Below are 21,362 nucleotides of genomic sequence, written 5' to 3' on the forward strand. Positions count from 1 at the left end.
ATTCCAGAAAAAATCTACTTCTGCTTCATTGACTATGATAAAACCTTTTACTGTGTGGATCACAACAAACTGGAAAATTTTTAAAGAGATGGGAATACCAGACCACCTTACCTACCTCCTGAGAAATCTGTATGCAGGTCAAAAAGCAACAGTTAGAACCAGACATAGAACAATGGACTGGTTCCAAGTTGGGAAAGGAGTATGTCGAGGCTGTATATTGTCACCCTGGTTATTTAAATTATAGGCAGAGTACATCATGCAAAATGCCAGGGTGGATGAAGCACAAGCTGGAATCCAGATTGCTGGGAGAAATATCAGTAACCTCAGATATCCAGATGACACCACCCTTATGACAGAAAGTGAAGAGGAACTAAAGAGCCTCTTGAAAGTGAAAGAGAAGAGTGAAAAAACTGGCTTAAAACTAAGCATTCAAAAAATGAAGATGACAGCATCCAGTCCCATCCCTTCATAGTAAATAGATGGGGAAACAATGGAAAAAGTGACAGTATTTCCTTGGGCTCCAAAATCACTGCAGATGGTGACTGCAACCATGAAATTAAAAGATGCTTGCTCCTTGGAAGAAAAGCTATGACCAACCTAGCAACAGCATATTAAAAAACAGAGACATTACTTTGCCAGCAGAGATCCATCTAGTCAAGGCTATGGTTTTTCCAGGAGTTCTCACATCTCCAGGATGTGAGAGTTGGCCCATAAAGAAAGCTGAGTGCTGAAGAATTGATGTTTTTGAACTGTTTTGTTGGAGAAGACTCTTGAAAGTCCCTTAGACTGCAAGGAGATCAAACCAGTCAATCCTAAAGGAAATCAACTCTGAATATTCATTGGAAGGACTGATGCTGAAACTCCAATACTTCGGCCACCTGCTGCGAAGAGCTGACTCATTTGAAAATACCCTGATGCTGGGAAAGATTGAAGGCAGAAAGAGAACGGGACAACAGAGGATGAGATGGTTGGATGGCATCACTGACTCGATGGACATGAGTCTGAGCAAGCTCTGGGAGTTGGAGATGTACAGGGAAGCCTGGCATGCTGCAAATCCATGGCATCGCAGAGAGTTGGACACGACTAAGTGAAATGAACTGAAGTTTTATAGTGTAAGTTTTCAGTTAGCGGTTTGCTAAGAGAGAGTAAGACTGAATTTCATTAGAACAGATAAGATCGAGGATATATGATTTTACCCAAAACGAATTCCAGAGTTAGGACAGAGAGGAAGATTGTGAGCTAGATCCATGTCAACATTAATGCATTTGAGAGTAATTCTTAGAAGCTGGGTATAGTAAATATGAGAATGAGTGGAATTGTTAGAGCCTGAATGTGGGAGCTCAATAGAGGAATGAAATTTTGCATGAGAATGAAAGGACAGTGGTCTGGAACGGACAAAGTAGAGATAGTAGTATTCCAGCCGATGTTCAGGCCATGCTAAATGCATCTGTAAATGAGAAAGGTAAATTGGTATAGCTACTAGATGATACTGTTTGGCATTATCTGCTAAAGCTGGGAGTTGTGACCCAGCAATTCCACTGCAGTAGAAATACACACCGTGTGTATAAGAATGTTCATAGTAGTACTATTCATAATACCCCAAACTGGAAATAGCCCCAATCCCCATCACAAATAGAATGAATGAATAGTTTATAACCATACCACCCTGAATGCATCCAGTCTTGTCTGATCTTGGAAGCTAAGCAGGATTGGTCCTGGTTAGTACTTGGATAGGAAAATGGATGAATGAATTGTATTGTATTCATAAAATGAAATACTATATAACAATGAGATTGAATGAACTATAGCCACACACAACATGGAAAACTCACAAATACAATATTAAGTGAATCTAGATATGAAAGAATATATACTGTATAATACTGATAAAATTAATCTACAGTGTTAGAAGTCAGAGTAGTGGTAACCCTTTGAAGAGGTGGTTCCTGATTGTTAGAGAGATGGGGTGGGGCTTCTGGAATGCTGGTTACATAGGTTTGTTTTGTAAAATCTCAATATCCATACACTTGAATGACTGTTAATTGATTCACTTTTCTGTGTGTATCTCTTTGACTATCCATTGCTGCTTAAGAAACCACCCTATACTTAGTAGCTTCAGTTCAGTTCAGTTCACTCACTCAGTCGTGTCTGACTCTTTGCGACCCCATGAAGGCAGCTTAAAACTACTGTTATTATCTCTCATAGTCTATGGGTTGACTGGACTCAGCTGGACAGTTCTCACTTAGGATCTTTGATACTATTGTAGTCAGAACCTGGGGCTGAATTTGCCTTAGGGTTAAACTGGGCCAGTGTGTAGGATGGCTTCTTACACATTTGATGCTTCATTGCTCCTCCATGTGGCCTCTCTGTATAGCAAAGTAACCTGAACTTTTTGTGTGTGTGTGATTAAAAGTACATTAGTTTATTTTTTTTTAAGTAGTTCTCCCTAAGATTTGTTCATCTTTGCCTGGGGTCTTTTATTTTTTTCAATTGAAGGATAATTACCTTACAGTGTTATGTTTGTTTCTACCAAACATCAACATGAATCAGCCATATAATTTCTTGAATTTCTTATAATTCATGAATTTCTTATAACACATCTCAGGGCTCCAGGAGGAAGGAGTGGAAGTTAAGGGCTAGCATGCAACTGGCACAGTGTCACTTCTGCTATATTCTAAGTCATAGTAATGTCACATCCAGATTCTCCCCTCTCTTTCTGGGACTCCAATAACAATATATTAGACCATCTCACTGTAACATGTATTCTGTTTACCTCCTTGTCTATAATTTTCAAACCTTGTTTTTCCTCCAACTCACCCATGGTGTCAGTTGAGACCATGCAGGAAGCCTGGATTTCCAGTCTCACCCATCTATAGCAAGGAACCCCCTCTTCTCTTGGATGTCAGAGGAGGCCAAGTGAGGAATCTGGCCTTCTATCATTGCTTAGCAGTTACTTCTGTGTGGTTACTTCAAAAGTCAGCAAAAGCAGAAGTATAAATCCAGAGTCTCGTAATATACAAAAAGGTCCATTTCAATTGAATATCATTTGTCAGGAAAATCATAATTTGAATGAAAAACAATAAATATCAGCACTAAGATGACAAAGGGTTATCTGAAAAAGATTTTAAAGCAGCCATCATAAAAATGCTTCAAGGAGCAATTGCAAACATTTTTAAAACAAATGAAAAGGTAATAAGTCTCAACATGGAAGCAGTCTCAGCATAAAAATAGGACATATGAAAGAACCAGGTGAAAATTTTAGAACAGTAAAATGCAATAATTAAAATTTTAAAACTCAGTGGTTAAGCTCAAGAAACAGAAGAAAGGATCACTGAACATGAAGACAGAAGAGTAGAAATCATCCAGTATGACAACAGAGAAAGAAAAGGAGAAAATCTTTAGCAACTTGGGCAAGACAAAGAGTTCTTAGACTTGACACCTAAAGCACAGTCCCTAAGAACTCTCAAACTTCACCAGTATAAACAAAGCAAAAACAGTTATTACATGGGTAAAAGGCATGAATAGACATTTCATCAAAGAAGATAAACAGTAAATTCAGCACACAAAAGGATACTTACCTGTACTACAAATTTTAGCAGATTTCTTGATTATAGCCCCAAATTGGAAGCAGTCCAGATGTCCTTTAAATGGGCAAATGCTTAAGCAAAATGGTACATCTATACCGTGGAATACAACTCAGTATAGGTGACGGTTTGGATGATTCTGTCAAGAATTATGTTGAGTGAAAAACTAATCCCCAAAGGTTACATACTTTTTGACTCCATTTATATAACATGCTTGAAATTACAAAATTATAAAAATGGAAAACAGATTAGCAATTACTGGAAGAAGAGAGAATAGGGGTAGGCCTTGGGAGGTAAATAGATGTGCCTAATATAGCATAAGCTAATATAGCAGACGAGTTGACTCACTGGAAAAGACTCTGATGCTGGGAAAGGTTGGGGGCAGGAGGAGAAGGGGACGACGGAGAATGAGATGGCTGGATGGCATCACCGACTCTGTGGACATGAGTTTGAGTGTACTCCGGGAGTTGGTGATGGACAGGGAGGCCTGGCGTGCTGTGATTCATGGGGTCGCGGAGAGTCGGACACGACTGAGCGACTGAACTGAACTGAACTGAATATAGCAGAGCCCAAAGAGTTGATGCTTTCAAACTGTGGTGCTGGAGAATACTGTTGAGAGTGATTCCCTTTACAGCAAGGAGATCAAACCAGTCAGTCTTAAAGAAAGTTAACCCTAAATATTCATTGGAAGGACAGATGCTAAAGCTGAAGTTCTGATACTTTGACCTCCTGATATAAAGAACTGACTCATTGGAAAAGACCCTGATGTTGGGAAACATTGAAGGCAGAAGGAGAAGGGGGCGACAGGGGATGAAATGGTTGGATGTCATATCATCCTCAATTCAATGGACATGAACTTGGGCAAACTCTGGGAGATGGTGAGGGACAGGGAAGCCTAGTGTGCTGCAGTCCATGGGGTCATGAAGAGTCAGACAGCTTGGCGACTGAACAACACAGCTTGGCGACTGAACAACAATAATATAGCATGAGAGATCCTTATAGTGATGGAAATATTCTGTTTCTTAATTGTATCAGTGTCAACATCCTGGTTGTAATATTGTACTATAGTTTTTTGCAAGATGTTACCACTGGGAAAAAATGGGTAAAAGATATATATGCATATCTTCTGCATTTTAAGTTCTACCTTTCACTACCTCATTCTTTAAAGTCACCCTTTAATATAGGTTTCTCTGATTATATGTTAACAAATAATTTTTAAACTTGTTTTTTAAAATTGGAGGTTGATTTTTCTGGAGCATGTTGAAGATAAAGAAGGCAGGCAGAGCATAGAATAAATGACTGTGTGTTCTAGTACTGATTGAATATTGGTGACAAATTATTTGGTGCCTCTGCAAAGTTCACAGGCCAGCTGAGAGGAAAGTAAATTAGCTATGTGACCTCCTAACCTCACTATATTTTTTACTTTAGGAGTTGCTTTTGAACAGGGCAAAATCCTTCCTACTCCTGAAACAGTTCCTTTTAGACTTACCAGAGATATTGTGGATGGGATGGGCATTACTGGTGTTGAAGGTGTCTTCAGAAGGTAAGCCAAATAAGGTAAGGTAGGGTAGATGATTTTTGGTGTCAAAAATTTTCAGATTATTTGATTTCTAAAGATTGTAGAATTCATAGCTAGAATTACATTCTAGTGCTTTACTAGTACTAAGGAAAAGACTATGTGTAAAAACAGTAATTTCCCCTTCCTTCAGACCACCTAGGATGTCACTCAATATAATATACATACTGTTCTCCCCTGCCTTTACTTTTCACACCTCTGGCCTAGCTAAATCTTTGTTTATTGATTAGAACTTCTATTGGGTGCTCATTCTTGGGTGCATAATTTATCCTAAAGAAGTATATGGTCTGATACCAATTCCTGCCAACTTTACAGTTCCCTGTAGTTTTCCCAGCATAGGTCTACATATTCAATATTCTTTCTTTAGTCTACACACTCAACTTTTAACTTGGCAGATTCTAGTGAAAGTAAACTATTGATTGCCATAATAATCCACCGAAAGAAATGTTTCATAGTACTATGTTATTCTTATAAATGCTAAGCTTATATTCACATACCTATTTCTTTTCAGAAACATCTACTGAAAACTCACTCTGCCAAGTACTGTGCTCTTTGAGATGTTAGTTTGGGAATTATTAACAAAAATAATTTCAACACACTAGACAGGAATATATAGGAGATAAAGATAACGTTGAAAATGTTGGTGTAAAATTCATATTTACAATGTGTTTGTAGATGCTGTGAGAAAACCATGGAGGTAATGAGAAATTCTAAGGAAGCCCTGTTAACCATTGTAGAGGTAAAGTATATTATAAGGGAATTTTTATTTCTCTACCTAATAGACTGTTGTCTTGTTAGGAGGACACTGATTTGAGGTTCAGTACTATGTTTTAAAGATGTTGGATGATACTGGGAGCAGGAGAGTTAGTAGTGGTTTAGAAATGCCTTCAGTCCCCTCGGGTTTCTTGGAATGTACAGCACTGTAAGTAACCTCTAGTCTTCAATATGTACATCGGCACTGACGTTTTCGTTATCTTGTATGGTATTATTTCCAGAATGGTTTCCTTTGGAGTTTTAAGAGAAATCAGTGAATTTTTCCTTTCCCCAGCCCAGGTTCATAACCGTGTAGTGAGACAGATGGAGATCAGAGTGTCAGCACTGTTACTGCAGGAGCACGACTGAGGAGTGAGGGCCAAGCTGGCTTGCTTCTGGTGCCACCTCAGTGCCTCTCTACTTTCTTAACGAGGAGACAGCCCACCGAGTGGGGTTTGGGCCTACAGGGCCTAAACACTCCATCAGGATCACTGCTTCATGTTGATCAGGGCAAAATGGGAAGGAAGTCCAGCGAATTTCCAGTGCTTATGACATTAATTCTACCCAAGTGAGAACTGAGGCAGTCCTTTTCTCTCCTAGTACAGGCTATGGGGGGCAAGAGACCAGGAGAGTATCTCCGCAGAGAAGCATGGAAGTAAAGTTGTTTTAAACAACACTTGTTGACCAAATTTGAACTTCTTGGGATGAGGCAAGAACACTTGTATTTTATAAAAGCTTTCCTACTGGCAGCTAAGGTTGAGAATCTGTGTTAATTCACTGGCATTAACCATTAAACCTGTGATCAACAATGAGTGGAACTGTATGCCAAGGAGGGTTAAATTAATAGTCTTTTATGTGGTCCTATGTCTGCAACCTTTATAAACCAAAGTCGTCTTTATAGATCTTTCAACTGCTGGTGGCAATATAGATTTTTGGTACAAAGAGGGTTAAAATAGGTCCCAATACTATGTTGATAAAATTAATTCCAAGGATGTACTATTCTCAAGGCTGGAAAAGCTTTCCTTTTTCCCATATTATGTTTATACATGATATCATTTATTACAGTTTGCCATTGGTTCTACAACAGGAATAAATGATAATATGGATGCCTCAAGAATATAGAAGTCAAGATCTAAAATTAAATTATCTTGCTTTTTTGCATTTAGGCCAAAAAAATCTAAAATTTTCAAATTGATTTAGATCCAAAGAAATTTAATATATTCCCCAGTATTTTACTCTGCTCAATCTCAGTCAAAAGGTTTTTTGTGCCTTGATAGATTTAAGGGTTCCTTTTACTTTCACTTTCATATTTGAATCTTGAGTTACCACTTGGTGGAAGAGGGTAATTCCCTCAATGCCTCAGAAGTTTTACTTGTTGAATGCCAAATTGCTCAGGAGCCTCACTGTTTAAAGAGTAGTAGAATATAAAATTAGATAGGTAAGAGTGGACAGATTATCTAGGGGTTCCTACATGAGTGTAGTACTTTAGAGTTTAGTGAGTAAGATGGAAACTGTTGGGGAGTTTCAGACTTGAGAAGTGATCTGCCTGTCTACCTGTAATAACTGTGCAACATAAGCTTTATAAGCTTTGTGTATTTTACACTGATCTCCCTCTTTCCTCTATAAATCTGTCTGAATTTCCTCAAATTATTTGGTGTGGTTGTCCCAATCTTCAAGAGTAGTTTCCCAATTGACCTCACTATGGACTTTGTATCTTCAGCTTTATCAGGGTACTTCTTAAGAGTTTTGCTGGATGCCAGTCCTCTGGAATTTTATTTTAGTCTAATCTCCTGTCATTATGTTTGCAAATTATTTTGGTATTCAAATACTACTCCATAGCAATGTATGGCAAAACCTACCAATATAATATTGTAAAATAATTAGCCTCCAATAAAAAATAAATTAAAAAAAAACAAAACAAATACTACTCCATATATAGATTTCAGAATGTCAACCATAGCACTAGACTTTAGGTTCTGAGAAGTTTTCAATAAATTATACCATTTTTCTCCTAACCAAATTTGGAACTGAGTGAAAAAAAGAGCCTTAAGAATAATATCTAGAAGATGGCAGAGGAATAGGACAGGGAGATAGATCACTTTTACCCCCACAAATACATCAAAAGATCATTTGAATGTGGAGCAACTTCCACAAAACAACTTTTGAACACTGGTGGAGGACACCGAACACCCAGAAAGGCAACCCAAAAGGAGATAGAACAAAAGATAAAAGATGAAAAGAGAGACGGAGGATTTAGGGACAGAGACCTGTCCTGGGGAGGGAGCCGTGAAGGAGAAGATTCCACACAATAAGAAACCCTCTCACAAGAGGGATCAGCGGGGAGCTTTGGAATCTCAGAGGGCAACATAACCAGAAAATAAAACACCAAGAATACGCACCTAACCGCAGTTACCACAGAGAAACAGCTCAGGTGCTGCCTGCAGCAATTAGGGGCTGGGCGTGGAGGTGTGGGCTGCATCGTTGGTCCCTAGGATAAGGACTTGGCTTGAATGGCCTGAGGACAATCTGAGGGGGCTAAAGGGACATAGCAACCCTAACCATAGGAATGCCAGATAGACAAAAAAAAAAAATGGACCTTTCCTGCAGGAAGGCTCTAACTGGCACATTGATACCTGATGTGCTCACAGAACAAAGGGTTGTGCCCTAGAGAATACCAAAGGAGAGCAGGCCTGCTGCTGTTTATGACCCTCCCTTCCTGGAGGCAGAGAGGCAGGAGTGCGGCAGCCAGAGGCAGAAGGCAAGGGGCCACTGCAGTCTTGGCCCCAAGATCACATCTCCCACCAAGCTGTGAGCAGGCTACCAGTCACTAACCACATCTTGCTAGGATCCTGGATGGATCACATCTGCCAGGAGTGTCACAACCTGAGACGAGCTTTCCACAAGAGACACATAGCACACCTGGGACTGTGCCCTTGTGGTGCACCTGGGAAACCAAGCGGCCAGGACTGGGCGGGTGCATAAGACTCATGGCCTACCTGGGACAGTGTGCTCATTGAGCACCCGGTCACCTGAGCAGCTTGGACCTGGGAAGTGCACAAAACGCAGGGTCCACTTGGGACAGTGCCTTCGAAGAGCACCTGGGAGCCTGAGCAGTGTGGACCCGGGAAGTACATGCTGCTTTGGGCTGCTGCAAACGCAGTGTGGTCCATCCACTCCGAGCACTCCCCACACATACCCACATACCAGCCAATTTTGTTTGCAGTGTCCCTTCCTCTCCACAGCATGACTGAGCAAATGAGTGTGAATAAGTGGCCATCTTCACCTTCTCATGTCAGGGCAGAGATTAGACACTGAAGAGACTTGCAGACAGAGGAAGCCAAGATAAGCAAAGAAGCTCTGTGGGTGGAGAAATCTCGAGGCTACTAAGAGGGAAACCAAAATCCAGAGGCAGGAGGCTCAACTCCAGAACTTTAGACCATCATAGAACTCCTGACGCCAGGGAATGTTAATAGACAAAAGCCCACCCAAAATCTCCATACCTACACTGAAACCAAGCTCCACCCAAGAGCTGGCAAGTTCCAGTGTGAGACACCTGGCGCTAATTCTCTAGCAAAACAGGAACACAACCCTGAATATTAGGAGTCAGGCTGCCCAAAGCCATACCAAACCCGTAGACATCACAAAACTCACTACTGGCCACTTAATTGCATTTCAGAGAGAAGAGATCCACCTCCATCCACCAGGACACAGACACAAGTTCCCCCAATCAGGAAACCCTGACAAACCACTGGTCCAACCCCACCCACAGGGAGCAGACAGCCACGACCTCCGGACTTCAGAAGGGGGACCCCAGTCAGCAATCTAAACAAAATAAAAAGGCAGAGAAATACCCAGCAGGTGGAGGAACATGATAAAAACCTACCAAACCAAACAAAAGAGGAGGAGATACGGAGTCTGCCTCGAAAAGAATTCAGAATAATGATTGCAAAGATGATCCAAAATCTTGGAAACAAAATGGAGTTATAGATAAATAGACTGGAGACATGGATTGAGAAGATGCAAGGAATGTTTAACAGGAATCTAGAAGAAATAAAAGAGTCAATCAATAATGAACAGTGCAGTAACTGAGATTAAAAACACTATGGAGGGAACCAACAGTACGGTAACTGAGACAGAAGGAAAGGATAAGGGAGGTGTAAGATAGAATGGAGGAAATAAATGAAGCTGAGTGGAAAAAAAAATAAAAGGAAATAAGGACAACCTCAGAGACCTTTGGGACAATGTTAAACACCCCAACATTCAAATCACAGGTGTCCTAGAGGAAGAAGACAGAAAGAAAGGGCATGAGAAGATACTTGAGATAATAGTAAAAAACTTCTCTAAAATGGGGACGGAAATAGCCACCCAAGTCCAAGAAACCCAGAGAGTCCCAAACAGGATAAACACAAAGCAAAAAACCTCAAGACACATGTTAATCAAACTAAAAAAAATTAAAGAGCAAATATTAAAAACAGCAAGGGAAAAGCAACAAATAAAATACAAGGGGATCCCCGTTAGTATAACTGCTGGTCTTTCAATAGAAACTCTTCAGTACAGAAGGACATACTTAAGTGCCCATGCTCACCACCAGTATTGAACATAGTTTTGGAAGTCCTAGCCACAGCAATCAGAGAAGAAAAAGAAATAAAAGGAATCCAGATTGGAAAAGAGGTAAAACCCTTAGAATGTTTGCAGATGACATGATCCTCTACATAGAAAAACCTAAAGATGCCACCATCTTCAGGAGACTTAAATGTAACACCAGAAAGTATAAAAAACTCTTGGAGGAAAACAGGCAGAATGTCACTCTCTGACATAAATCACCTCAAGATCCTCTCTGATCCACCTCCCAGAATAATGGAAATAAAAACAAAAATAAACAATTGGGACCTAATTAAGCTTAAGCTTCTGCACAACGATGGAAACGATAAGCATGGTGAAAAAACAACCTTCAGAATGGGAGAAAATAATAGCAAATGAAGCAACTGATAAAGAATTTATCTCCAAAATATACACAAGCAGTTCCTGAAGCTTAATTCCAGAAAAACAAGCAACCCAATCAAAAAATAGGTAAGAAAACTAAACAGACATTTCTCGAAAGAAGACATTCAGATGGCTAATAAACACATGAAGAGATGCTGAAGATCACTCATTATTATGGAAATTAAATCAAAACCACAATTATGTATTATCTCATGCTGATCAAAATGGCCATCACCAAAAAGTTTACAAATAAATGCCACATAGGATGTGGGAAAAGGGAATCCTGTTACACTGTTGGTGGGAATGTAAACTTGTACCACCACTATGGAGAACAGTGTGGAGATTCCTTAAAAAACTGGGACTAGAACTGCCATATGACCCAGCAATCCCACTGCTGGGCAGAAACCCTAAGGGAAATGGAATTGAAAGAGACACGTGTACCCCACTCTTCATTGGAGTGCTGTTTTACAATAGGTAGGGCATGGAAGCAGCCTTGATGTCCATTGGCAGACTAATGGATAAGGAAGTTGTGGCACATATCCACAATGGAATGTTACTCAGCTATAAAAAGGAATGCAGTTGAGTCAGTTCTAATGAGATGGATGAAACTGGAGCCTATTATATGAGTGAAGTTAAATCAGAAAGAGAAACACAAATACTGTATATTAATGCATATATATATATGGAATTTGGAAACACAGCAATGATAATCCTATATGCAGGACAGCAAAAGAGACCAAATGTAAAGAACAGACTTTTGGACTTTCTGGGAGCAGACAAGGGTGGAATGATTTGAGAGAATAGCATTGAAACATGTGTATTACCATATGTAAAACAGATGACCAGCGCAAGTTCGATGCATGAAGCAGGACAACCAAAGTCAGTGCTCTCTCTGGGCCAACCCAGAGGGCTAGGGTGTGCAGGGAGGTGGGAAAAAGGTTCATGATAGGGGGACACATGTAGACCTGTGGCTGATTCATGTTGATATATGGCAGAAACCATCACAATATTGTAATTATCCTCCAATTAAATAATTTTTTTAAAGAGTATAGTCTGAACTTAGAGTAAAGAATGGCTTTATAGTGTAGAAATATAATAAATTAATTAGATTAAATAATACTAAAAAAATAAGAGATCAGAATGTCAGGTTTATCACTGACACAACTGTTGGAGAATATGGCTTAGGAGTTTGGTCCAAATAGACTTGCTTCTGCTGTCCACCGCCCACAACCTAATCTATCCCTTGGTCCAGCTCACCTGGAGAATTGGGGCTTGCAAGCAAATGTTCTTACCCAGGACCGTACTCATCAAGAGGTGAGAAAGAGGGAAAGAACGTGACCAGTGCTTATGACCTTTTAATTGATTAGTTTCCATCAGGAACCATGGGTCAGACAATGTCACAGCCCCCAGTTGGGAGGAAGAATGGATTCAGATGGAAGGAGAAGCCCAGAGTATCCTGTTAGTGCAGTTTTCTCCACAAGGAAGCATGAAGCACATGTGATAAGTTTGTCCTTCCATCCCAGTCAAGTGCCGTGTGATTGGTCTCTGTTATAATACTGGTCAAAGTGCACATTGTTCTTCTAACGCATATGTTCTCTATCTAGGTCCTCCTATATGATCCTCTCTTTGACTGGACCATGAATCCTTTAAAAGCTTTATATTTACAACAGAGGCCAGACGATGAAAGTGAACTCCACTCCACTCCAAATGCAGATGACCAGGAATGCAAACGAAATCTCAGGTGAGCAGGATCTGTTGGCAGTTGTTCCGATTCTCCTGTTCCCAAGACCCTTTAAACTGTTCCACCTCATTAAAACCTTTGTTTTTGTCATTAGTGATATTGACCAGAGTTTCAATAAAGTAGCTGAACGTGTCTTGATGAGACTGCAAGAGAAACTGAAAGGAGTGGAGGAAGGAACTGTGCTCAGTGTTGGTGGACAGGTGAATTTGCTCATTCAGCAGGCCATGGACCCGAAAAATCTCAGCCGACTTTTCCCAGGATGGAAAGCTTGGGTGTGATGTTAAGCATGTGATTGCCTTGGATTCAGCCTTTATAAACTGTATTTTGGCCTTCACTGTTAACCCACCCACATACTTTGAATAAGTATTAATATTGAACTAAGTGAATTACTGTGTTTTTAAAAAAATGTTTAACACTTGCTTCAATTCCCTAAAGTTGCTTTACTAGTCTCAAGCAACAGTTTTCTCACTTTAGGCATAACTGTCAATCATGCTCTAATTCTAGGCTAAATATTTGTTTTTTCTTCTCAAGTACATACTTGTATCAGTTTCAGTAGAATCACTGAATCAGTACAATCATTCTTATAGTCAGAACAAATAAATATACTGCTAACTTTGATGTAGTTTTTAATTAAAACTTGTTTCTATATATTACATATGAATGATAAAATATTTAATATTAGTCTATAAAAGGAGGGAAAAACTTTAAAATTGTAACCATCTATAGTTGGATTCTCAATAGTAAGATCACTCTGCTGCTCAATAATGAAGGTGTTATGATATGAAGAACAAATTTCACAGATACAGTATGGTAACTTTTTTTTAGAATATTTACTAGACTTTCTCATTCTATTCTCTTTATCTTTTAAGACCTCTGTGTTTCCAGTACTTTATCTTTCTATAATGCCTCCTATCTGTCTTCTAGTTCATGAATTCTCCTGTCGCTATATAATCTCCTTTTTAAACTATTCATTGGATTTCTCCTTTTAAACGCTGTTATTCGTTTGTAGGTATGTACCATTCTTCAGATTTGCCTATTATTTGTTTCATGATGTCCAGTTTTTGTTTTTTTAACTTTAGGTTCTGTTTGTATCTATTGGGTCTTAATCTTTGGTGGCCTGATAATCCATGTATTTTGTGATTTTATAAGGTGAGCTTATTTTTAGTAGGACCTTCTCATGAGAATCTTGAGTGATCTGGGTTAAGAATAATTCCTTCCATAAAAGTTTTATGTCTGGTTATGTTATAGTTCCAGGGCTATCACTGACAGAGAGAGGACTGCTCTTACTTTAATTTCTTGGCTTCAGGGTTTCCTGACCTGAGAGAAGACTACCAGGCCAGAACAGAGATTTCCCTCATTATTTCCCTGTGCTAGTTGACTGATGTAAACCAGTGTGTGTCCCAGGTTTACTGTGGACACAGGGGAGGTGCATTTAGTTATTGCCCATTGCCCTTCCAAAGTCCTCTTAGAGATGTTACAGCTAAATTCTTAGATTAGTGAAACTGGCAAGTTTCCCCTGGTTTTAGTTTCCAACTGAAAATTTTTGGCCATAAGAATTACTCTTTCTTATAACTTCTGTTATGTATTTAAAAAACACTTCTTGTATCTCATCTAGCATTTCTGTGTATTTTGTGAAGGGGAGGGGTTTAGGTATCAAATTTGATATATAACTAGAAACAGAACCCTTCTGTCCACATGCTGTCATTAGACAAACAAACCTACTGACTTGTCTGTTGGTGAATATAATCCTCCATCCTTAGGAAACTGTCCGTGTCTGCAGAGATTAAGAAATGGGTGGTTGAGCTTTCTTTTTATCTATCTGTAGCTTAGGTGGTTATGTAAACAGTTTTTTCTAATGACAGGTTGGTATTTGTTTCTGTTGCCAGTGTCAGGTTCTCACTCATCTGATCTCTCTACCTTCTCTTCTCTCCAAAAACAATCTCCAGAACTTTTTGTACTATAAATTTCTTAGTTTGGTTTCTGGAAAACTGTTTTTAAATTTTCTATTTTGCATTTCAAATTAGAAGCTTATTGTGATATATATTTTTTCTTATAAATTTCCTAAATGAATATTTACTATATATTGGTAGTTTTATTACCATAGTGAATCAAGGGAATACAGTAAACTTAGAATGTCTTTAAGAAAACCTTGAAAAGTAAAAAGATTTTTAAAAAATTAAAAAAAAAAACCACCTTGAAATATTGATGGGTGGAATAAGGAATGATCAGCTAGATGATAGTATAGGTAAGTGAATTCATTGCTAATTCTTACTAATTGACGTATCCAGATAGTTTTGAGTAACATTATTAATCTACTCTTCAACCTTGAATGATATACTGTAAAACTCCTGTCTTATTCAGGCTATGAAAAGTTTGCCAGATAACAACCAAAGGGAAGAGCTAATTCATAGGTGATAGAGTTAAGATTCTAAAGATTATGACATCTGAAACACTATTTGGAAATGCATAAGATAGAAATTTACTGGGAACAAATGAGTGGTTGAATTTCTTAAATATTTATGCTGAGTACCTGACATACCTTATAGCAACATCTTTTGCAATATTAGTGATATTATCTCAGCTTACAGCTGGGAAAATTAAGTATCTTGTCCAAGACCCAAATATAATAAACTGAAGAAGGTACAGGTTTAATATGGACAGTCTTTAACATGGAAATCTTTCAGGTGAAAAGAATTTAGGCTTCGCCAGTCAGTTGCTCATAAGGTCAGTGGAAACCAAGGAGAGAAGCTACTAGAAAAGCAAATAAATTATAGACTTGACAGTTGTGTTCAGATTACGGGAGATAATATCCCTTCCATTATTCTCTGTGATGATCATACCACCCCAAAGTATCTTCCTAATTAGTAGGTAAAATAAATCTGTGGTCATTATAGTATTACTTAAAATATATACACTTAGAAATGGCTAAAAATTTAAATATGGCCTAAAGCAAATAAACACAAAGAGGAAAATCTTTTTAAATATTAAAGTAGGGTAGTCTTTAAATACCTAGAAGCTAATATACTGGCTTGAAATATGGACATATGTGCCACTCTAAATATCTTGATTGCATCTTAATGAAATTATATATTTTATGTAGATTTATTTCAGTACTGTTGAATGTATATATTTATTATTCTGTTCAGTTCAGTTCAGTCACTCAGCCATGTCAAACTCTTTGCAACCCCATGGACTGCAGTGCACCAGACTTCCCTGTCCATCACCAACTCCCAGAGCTTACTCATATGTCCATTGCATCGGTGATGCCATCCAATCATCTCATCCTCTGTTGTCCCCTTCTCCTCCTGCCTTCAATCATTCCCAGCATCAGGGTCTTTTCCAATGAGTCAGTTCTTTGCATCAGATGGCCAAAGTATTGGAGTCTCAGCTTTAGCATCAGTCCTTCCAATGAATATTCAGGACTCATTTCCTTTAGGATGGACCGGTTGGATCTTCTTGCTGTCCAAGGAACTCTCAAGAGTCTTCTCCAACACCACAGTTCAAAAGCATCAATTTTCAGCATTCAGCTTTCTTTATAGTCCAACTCTCACATCCATACATGACTACTAGAACAACCAAAGCTTTGACTAGACGGACCTTTGTTGACAAAGTAGTGTCTCTGCTTTTTAATATGCTGTCTAGGTTGGTCATAACTTTTCTTCCAAGGAGCAAGCGTCTTTTAATTTCATGGCTGCAGTTATTCTGTTACCTGTTTTAAAATAAATCTTTTTTAAAAATATGCTGACTCATTCATTGTATTCAGATATTTTGAGTGTTTTGTGTGCCAAGCATGGTGCTGGTTCATAGGGGGACAACAGTAAGCTGCTGCTGCTGCTGCTAAGTCCCTTCAGTTGTGTCCAACTCTGTGTGACTCCACAGATGGCAGCCCACCAGGTTCCCCCATCCCTGGGACTTTCCAGGCAAGAGTACTGGAGTGGGTTGCCATTGCCTCCTCCGCAACAGTAAGCCAGAAGGACATAACCATCCCTGTAGAACTCATAGTCTGGGGTATATAGGCAATTTACAGTGTAGTGTGAACTGGGAAGTCTGCTACATGGGAACAGACCAGTATGGTGTATCTCATTCTAAATAATCTAGTAGTTTTTCTTGATTACCTTGTGACAGAAAGCCAAATGAATGCTCTTTTTTAGGAGCAGAGGCCAGAGAGCAATCTAGTTGACATTTCTAGAGTCTATAAGAAATATACTGGAATATGACAGACACAAAGATCCTGATACTCTAAATGTGAAGTTTGCATTCTGCATATTTATCATTTTAAAAAAACCAATAGCTTTGGTCTTCTCTTAGAGTTTCAAGCTCCTTTGTCCAGTTTCTGAAAAAGTGAATTTTGCATAAATATAGGACAAAGTTTTCACAGAGATTAGACTCCAAATTTGATGAATAAGGCAAAAACCTAATGAAAATTATTCCCTGAAAATCACTTACTTTTCCCATGAGGTACAGCGTGTATAATTTTTTTTAACATACAGCAATATGTAAAAGTACATACTTTTACACTAATGTACAATGTGTAATTCTAAAGCAGTAGTTCTTAGGGCGTTATTTTACTTCCCCACTGCCCCACATTTAGCAACATCTGAAGACATTTTTTGTTGTCACTTATAGATCTTGCCTTGCTTGTGTGTGTTCAAACCTGGTCACCTGTTAATGTGATTTGCTGTTTTTTTAAATTGTAAAATAGATGTAACATAAAATTTACCATCTTGACCATTTTTAAGTTTACAATTCAGTAGTGGTATTAGTACATTTATACTGTAGCCCAGCCAATCTACAACACACTTTTCACCTTGCAAAACTGAAGTTCTGTACACATCTACAGCTCCCCATGCTCCCCTCCACCCAGCCCTTGGCAACCACCATTCTATATTCTGTCTGTCTGAATTTCACTGCCCATGCTGCCTCCTATAAGCATGTCTTTGTGACTGAATTATTTCACTGGTTTATTATTTTACCTTATTATTAATAAGGTTCATTCCTGTTGCTGTATATAATAACTTCCATTTTTAAAGACTGAAAAATATTCCATGGTACATATAGATCACATTTTTGTCTATCCATTTATCTGTTTATAAACATTTGAGTTACTTTCCTCTTTTTGCTATTGTGAATAATGCTGCTGTTGAACAGGGGTGTACAGATACCTCTTTAAGACTCTGTTTTTAATCCTTTTGGATATGTACCTAGAATTGAAATTACTGAATCATTGATTCATGGGGTCGCGGAGAGTCGGACACGACTAAGCGACTGAACTGAACTGATGGTACTTCTATTTTGAATTTTTTGATGGAAACACCATGCTGTTTTCCATAGTGGTCAAAGTGTTTTGCACTTTCCTACAAACAGTGCCCAGGGATTTTGATTTCTCCACATCCTCGCAAACACATCATTATTTTCTGATTTTTTTGTTTCAATTGTAGCCATCTTAATGCATGTAGAAGTCATTCTTGCAGGAAAAAAACATTGTATACTTTTTACAGATCCAATGAGTGTTACTGCAAGGAACAACCAGTTTTAGGAGGAAAACAATTGTCTGTTGACAGTTCTGAAAACCTGGTTCTGCTTTGCTTAATGTTAAGTTGTATGAAAACCATCCCCAAAATGTTGCCTAGTATTAGAATATTCACTGTAGATTTATAATTCTTTGTAAATACTTAATATTTTTTACTGCTTAAGCAGTATTTAAAAGTTTTATCCATGACTGTGAAGAGTTGGAAGAATTTTAAGAGAGAATATGGTAATCATTCAGCTGGTTGCAGATTTGGTTTTTTTGTTTATTTGTTTTGTTTTTACTTTATTTTTTTCAATTGAAATATTGTTTATGTACAGTATTATGTTAGCTTCAGGTGTACTCGATGGTCATTTGACATTTGTGTACCTTATTAAATCACTTCCATAAGTCTGGTAACCATCTGTCCCTATATGAAGTTATTACAGTATTATTGACCATATTCTTTATGCTGTATATTATATCCCCCAGGCTTATTTATTTTATAACTGGAGATTTGTACCTCTTAATTTCACTTCACCCATTTTGCCCGCTACACCATCTCCCCTCTGACAACAGCCTATCCTCTGCATCTGTGTCTTCTTTCATTTTGCTTTGTTTTTTCAATCCAAATGTGAATGACACAATGATCTTTTTGTCTGTCTCTGACTTACTTACTATACTTACTCTACCCACTAGATTCATCTGTGTTGCTGCAAATGGTGATATTTCATTCTTTTCTTAATGTCTGAGTAATATGCCATTATATATATATGCCACATCTTCTTTATCCATTCATCTATTGCTTGACACTCATGTTGCGCTTGGAGAAGGCAGTGGCACCCCACTCCAGTACCTTGTCTGGAAACTACCATGGACGGAGAAGCCTGGTAGGCTGCAGTCCATGGGGTCGCTAAGAGTCGGACACAACTGAGCGACTTCACTTTCACTTTTCACTTTCATGCATTGGAGAAGGAAATGACAACCCACTCCAGTGTTCTTGCCTGGAGAATCCCAGGGACGGGGGAGCCTGGTGGGCTGCCGTCTATGGGGTCGCACAGAGTCGGACACGACTGAAGCGACTTAGCAGCAGCATGTTGCACTTATTTCTTAGCTATTGTAATGATGCTATGAAAATTGCAATTCATGTATCTTTTTGAATTTTGTTTTTTGTGGGGGGTAGACATCCAGAAGTGAAATTTCTGGGTCATATGTCAGTTCTACTCTTAATTTTTTGAGAACCCTCCAGAACTATTTCTCATTAAACAGTGCACCATGGTTTCCTTTTCCTTGTCATCAACACTTATAATTTGTTACTTTTATGATGATGGCTTTTTTGAGAAGTATGAGGTGATAATCTCATTGTGGTTTTGTTTTGCATTTCCTTGATGATCGATGGAATTATTCCCTTAACTTTTGTTTTTCATATTTTGTTTTTAGTGTATAGAAACAAAACAGATTTCTGTATATTAATTTGTGTCCTGCAACTTCACTGAATTCCTTTATTAATTCTTATAGGTTTTTAGTGGCATCTTTAGGATTTTCTATATATAGTATCAAGTCATCTGCAAACAGTGACAGTTCATTTCTTCCTTTTCAGTTTGGATTCCTTTTATTTCTTTTTCTCATCTGACTGTTACAGCTATGACTTCCAATACTGTGTTGAATAAAAGTGGCAAGAATGAGCATCCTTGTCCTATTCCTGATCTTAAAGAAAATTGTTTCAGCTTGTCACCATTGAGTATTATATTGGTTATAGGTTTGTCATATGTGGGTTTTATTATGTTGAACTATGTTCCCTCTATCCCACTGTCTTTGAGATTTTTTTGTCATAAATGGGTGTTGAATTTTGTCACAAGTTCTGTGTTTATTGAGATAATCATGGGATTTTTATTCTTCAATTTGTTATGTGGTATATTTCATTGATTTGTGGGTTTGGAATTGTCCTTTCATCCCTTTATAAAGCCCACTTCATGGTATATGATCCTTTTAATATATGGTTGAATTCCACTTACTAATATTTTGTTGAGGACTTTTGCATCTGTATTTGTCAGTGATTTGGTCCTGTAATTTTCACCTATTGTGATGTCTATCTGGTTTTAATATCAGAGTGATGCTGGTCTTATAGAGTAACTTTAGAAGCATCCGTCCTCTTCAATGTTTTGAAATAGTTTGATAACAGGTATAAATTTTTATTTAAATGTTGAACAGAATTTAGTTGAAGTTATCTATCTGGTCCTGGACTTTTTGTTTGTTTGTAATTTCTCTTCCTTAATTTCTGATTTCATTTATTTGGGCCTTTCTTTTTTGTGATGATTCTGATAAAAATCAATTTTGTCAATTTTGTTTATCTTTCAAAGAACTACCTCTTCATTTTATTAATCTTTTTTTTTTTTAATCTCATTTCATTTATCTCTGCTCTGAGTTCTATGATTTCCTTCCTAATAACTCTGGGTTTTGTTTGTTCTTTTTCTAGTTCTTTTAGATCTAACTTTAGATTTTTTTTTTAACATTTTTGTGACTCTGAATATATAATACCAAATTGTGAAATACAATGCCAAAGGTTGGATTTTTTTTAATCTTTTTTTTAAAATTTATTTTAATTGGAGGCTAATTACTTTATATTATTGCTTTTGCCATACATTGAAATGAACCTGCCCTGGTTGTACATGTGTTCCCCATCTTGAACCCCCCTCCCACCTCCCTCCCCATCCCATCCCTCTGGATTGTTTTATTTGAGATAATTCTTGTTTCCTGAGGTAGGATTGTATTACTATAAACTTCCCTCTTTGAGCTGTTTTGCTTCTTTTTCCATAGATTTTGTATCATTGTGTTTCTATTTTCATTTGTCTTCAGGCAGTTTTTAATTTCCTTATTGATTTATTTAATGACTCATTGGTTTAGTAGCATGTTGTTTAGCCTCCCCATTTTTGTGTTTTTTGTAGTTTTTTTCTTGTAGATTGATTTCCAGTGTCATGCCCTGTGATCAGAAAAGATACTTGATACAATTTCAATCTTCTTAGGTTTATTGAGACTTGTTTTCTGGCCTAGCATGTGATCTTTCCTGGAAGATGTTCCACATGCACTGAAAAGAATGTATATTCAGCTACTTTTGATGGAATGTATTGTATATGTCTATCAAGTTCATCTGGTCTATGTGTCATTTAAGGCCAGTGTTTTTCCTTACTGGTTTTGTCAGATGATCCATCCATCGATGCA

At 38.0% G+C, this 21,362-nt stretch overlaps 1 protein-coding gene across 1 annotated transcript in view; it reads left to right on the top strand.

Annotated features, from left to right (window-relative positions):
- Window positions 1–19,829, top strand: part of ATM (ATM serine/threonine kinase) — a 163,389-nt gene extending 143,560 nt beyond the window's left edge. Inside the window, exons 61-64 of the mRNA XM_055422971.2 lie at window positions 5,013–5,127; window positions 5,836–5,899; window positions 12,501–12,637; window positions 12,732–19,829. Coding sequence (XP_055278946.2) covers window positions 5,013–5,127; window positions 5,836–5,899; window positions 12,501–12,637; window positions 12,732–12,915 — 500 coding nt within the window. The 3' untranslated portion in view covers window positions 12,916–19,829. The remainder of the gene's footprint in view (window positions 1–5,012; window positions 5,128–5,835; window positions 5,900–12,500; window positions 12,638–12,731) is intronic.
- Window positions 19,830–21,362: the final 1,533 nt, after the last annotated feature.

This window comes from Moschus berezovskii, chromosome 14, assembly GCF_049115385.1.
Source record: "Moschus berezovskii isolate FMDL1 chromosome 14, NW_MosBer_1.0, whole genome shotgun sequence".
NCBI lineage: Eukaryota > Metazoa > Chordata > Mammalia > Artiodactyla > Moschidae > Moschus > Moschus berezovskii.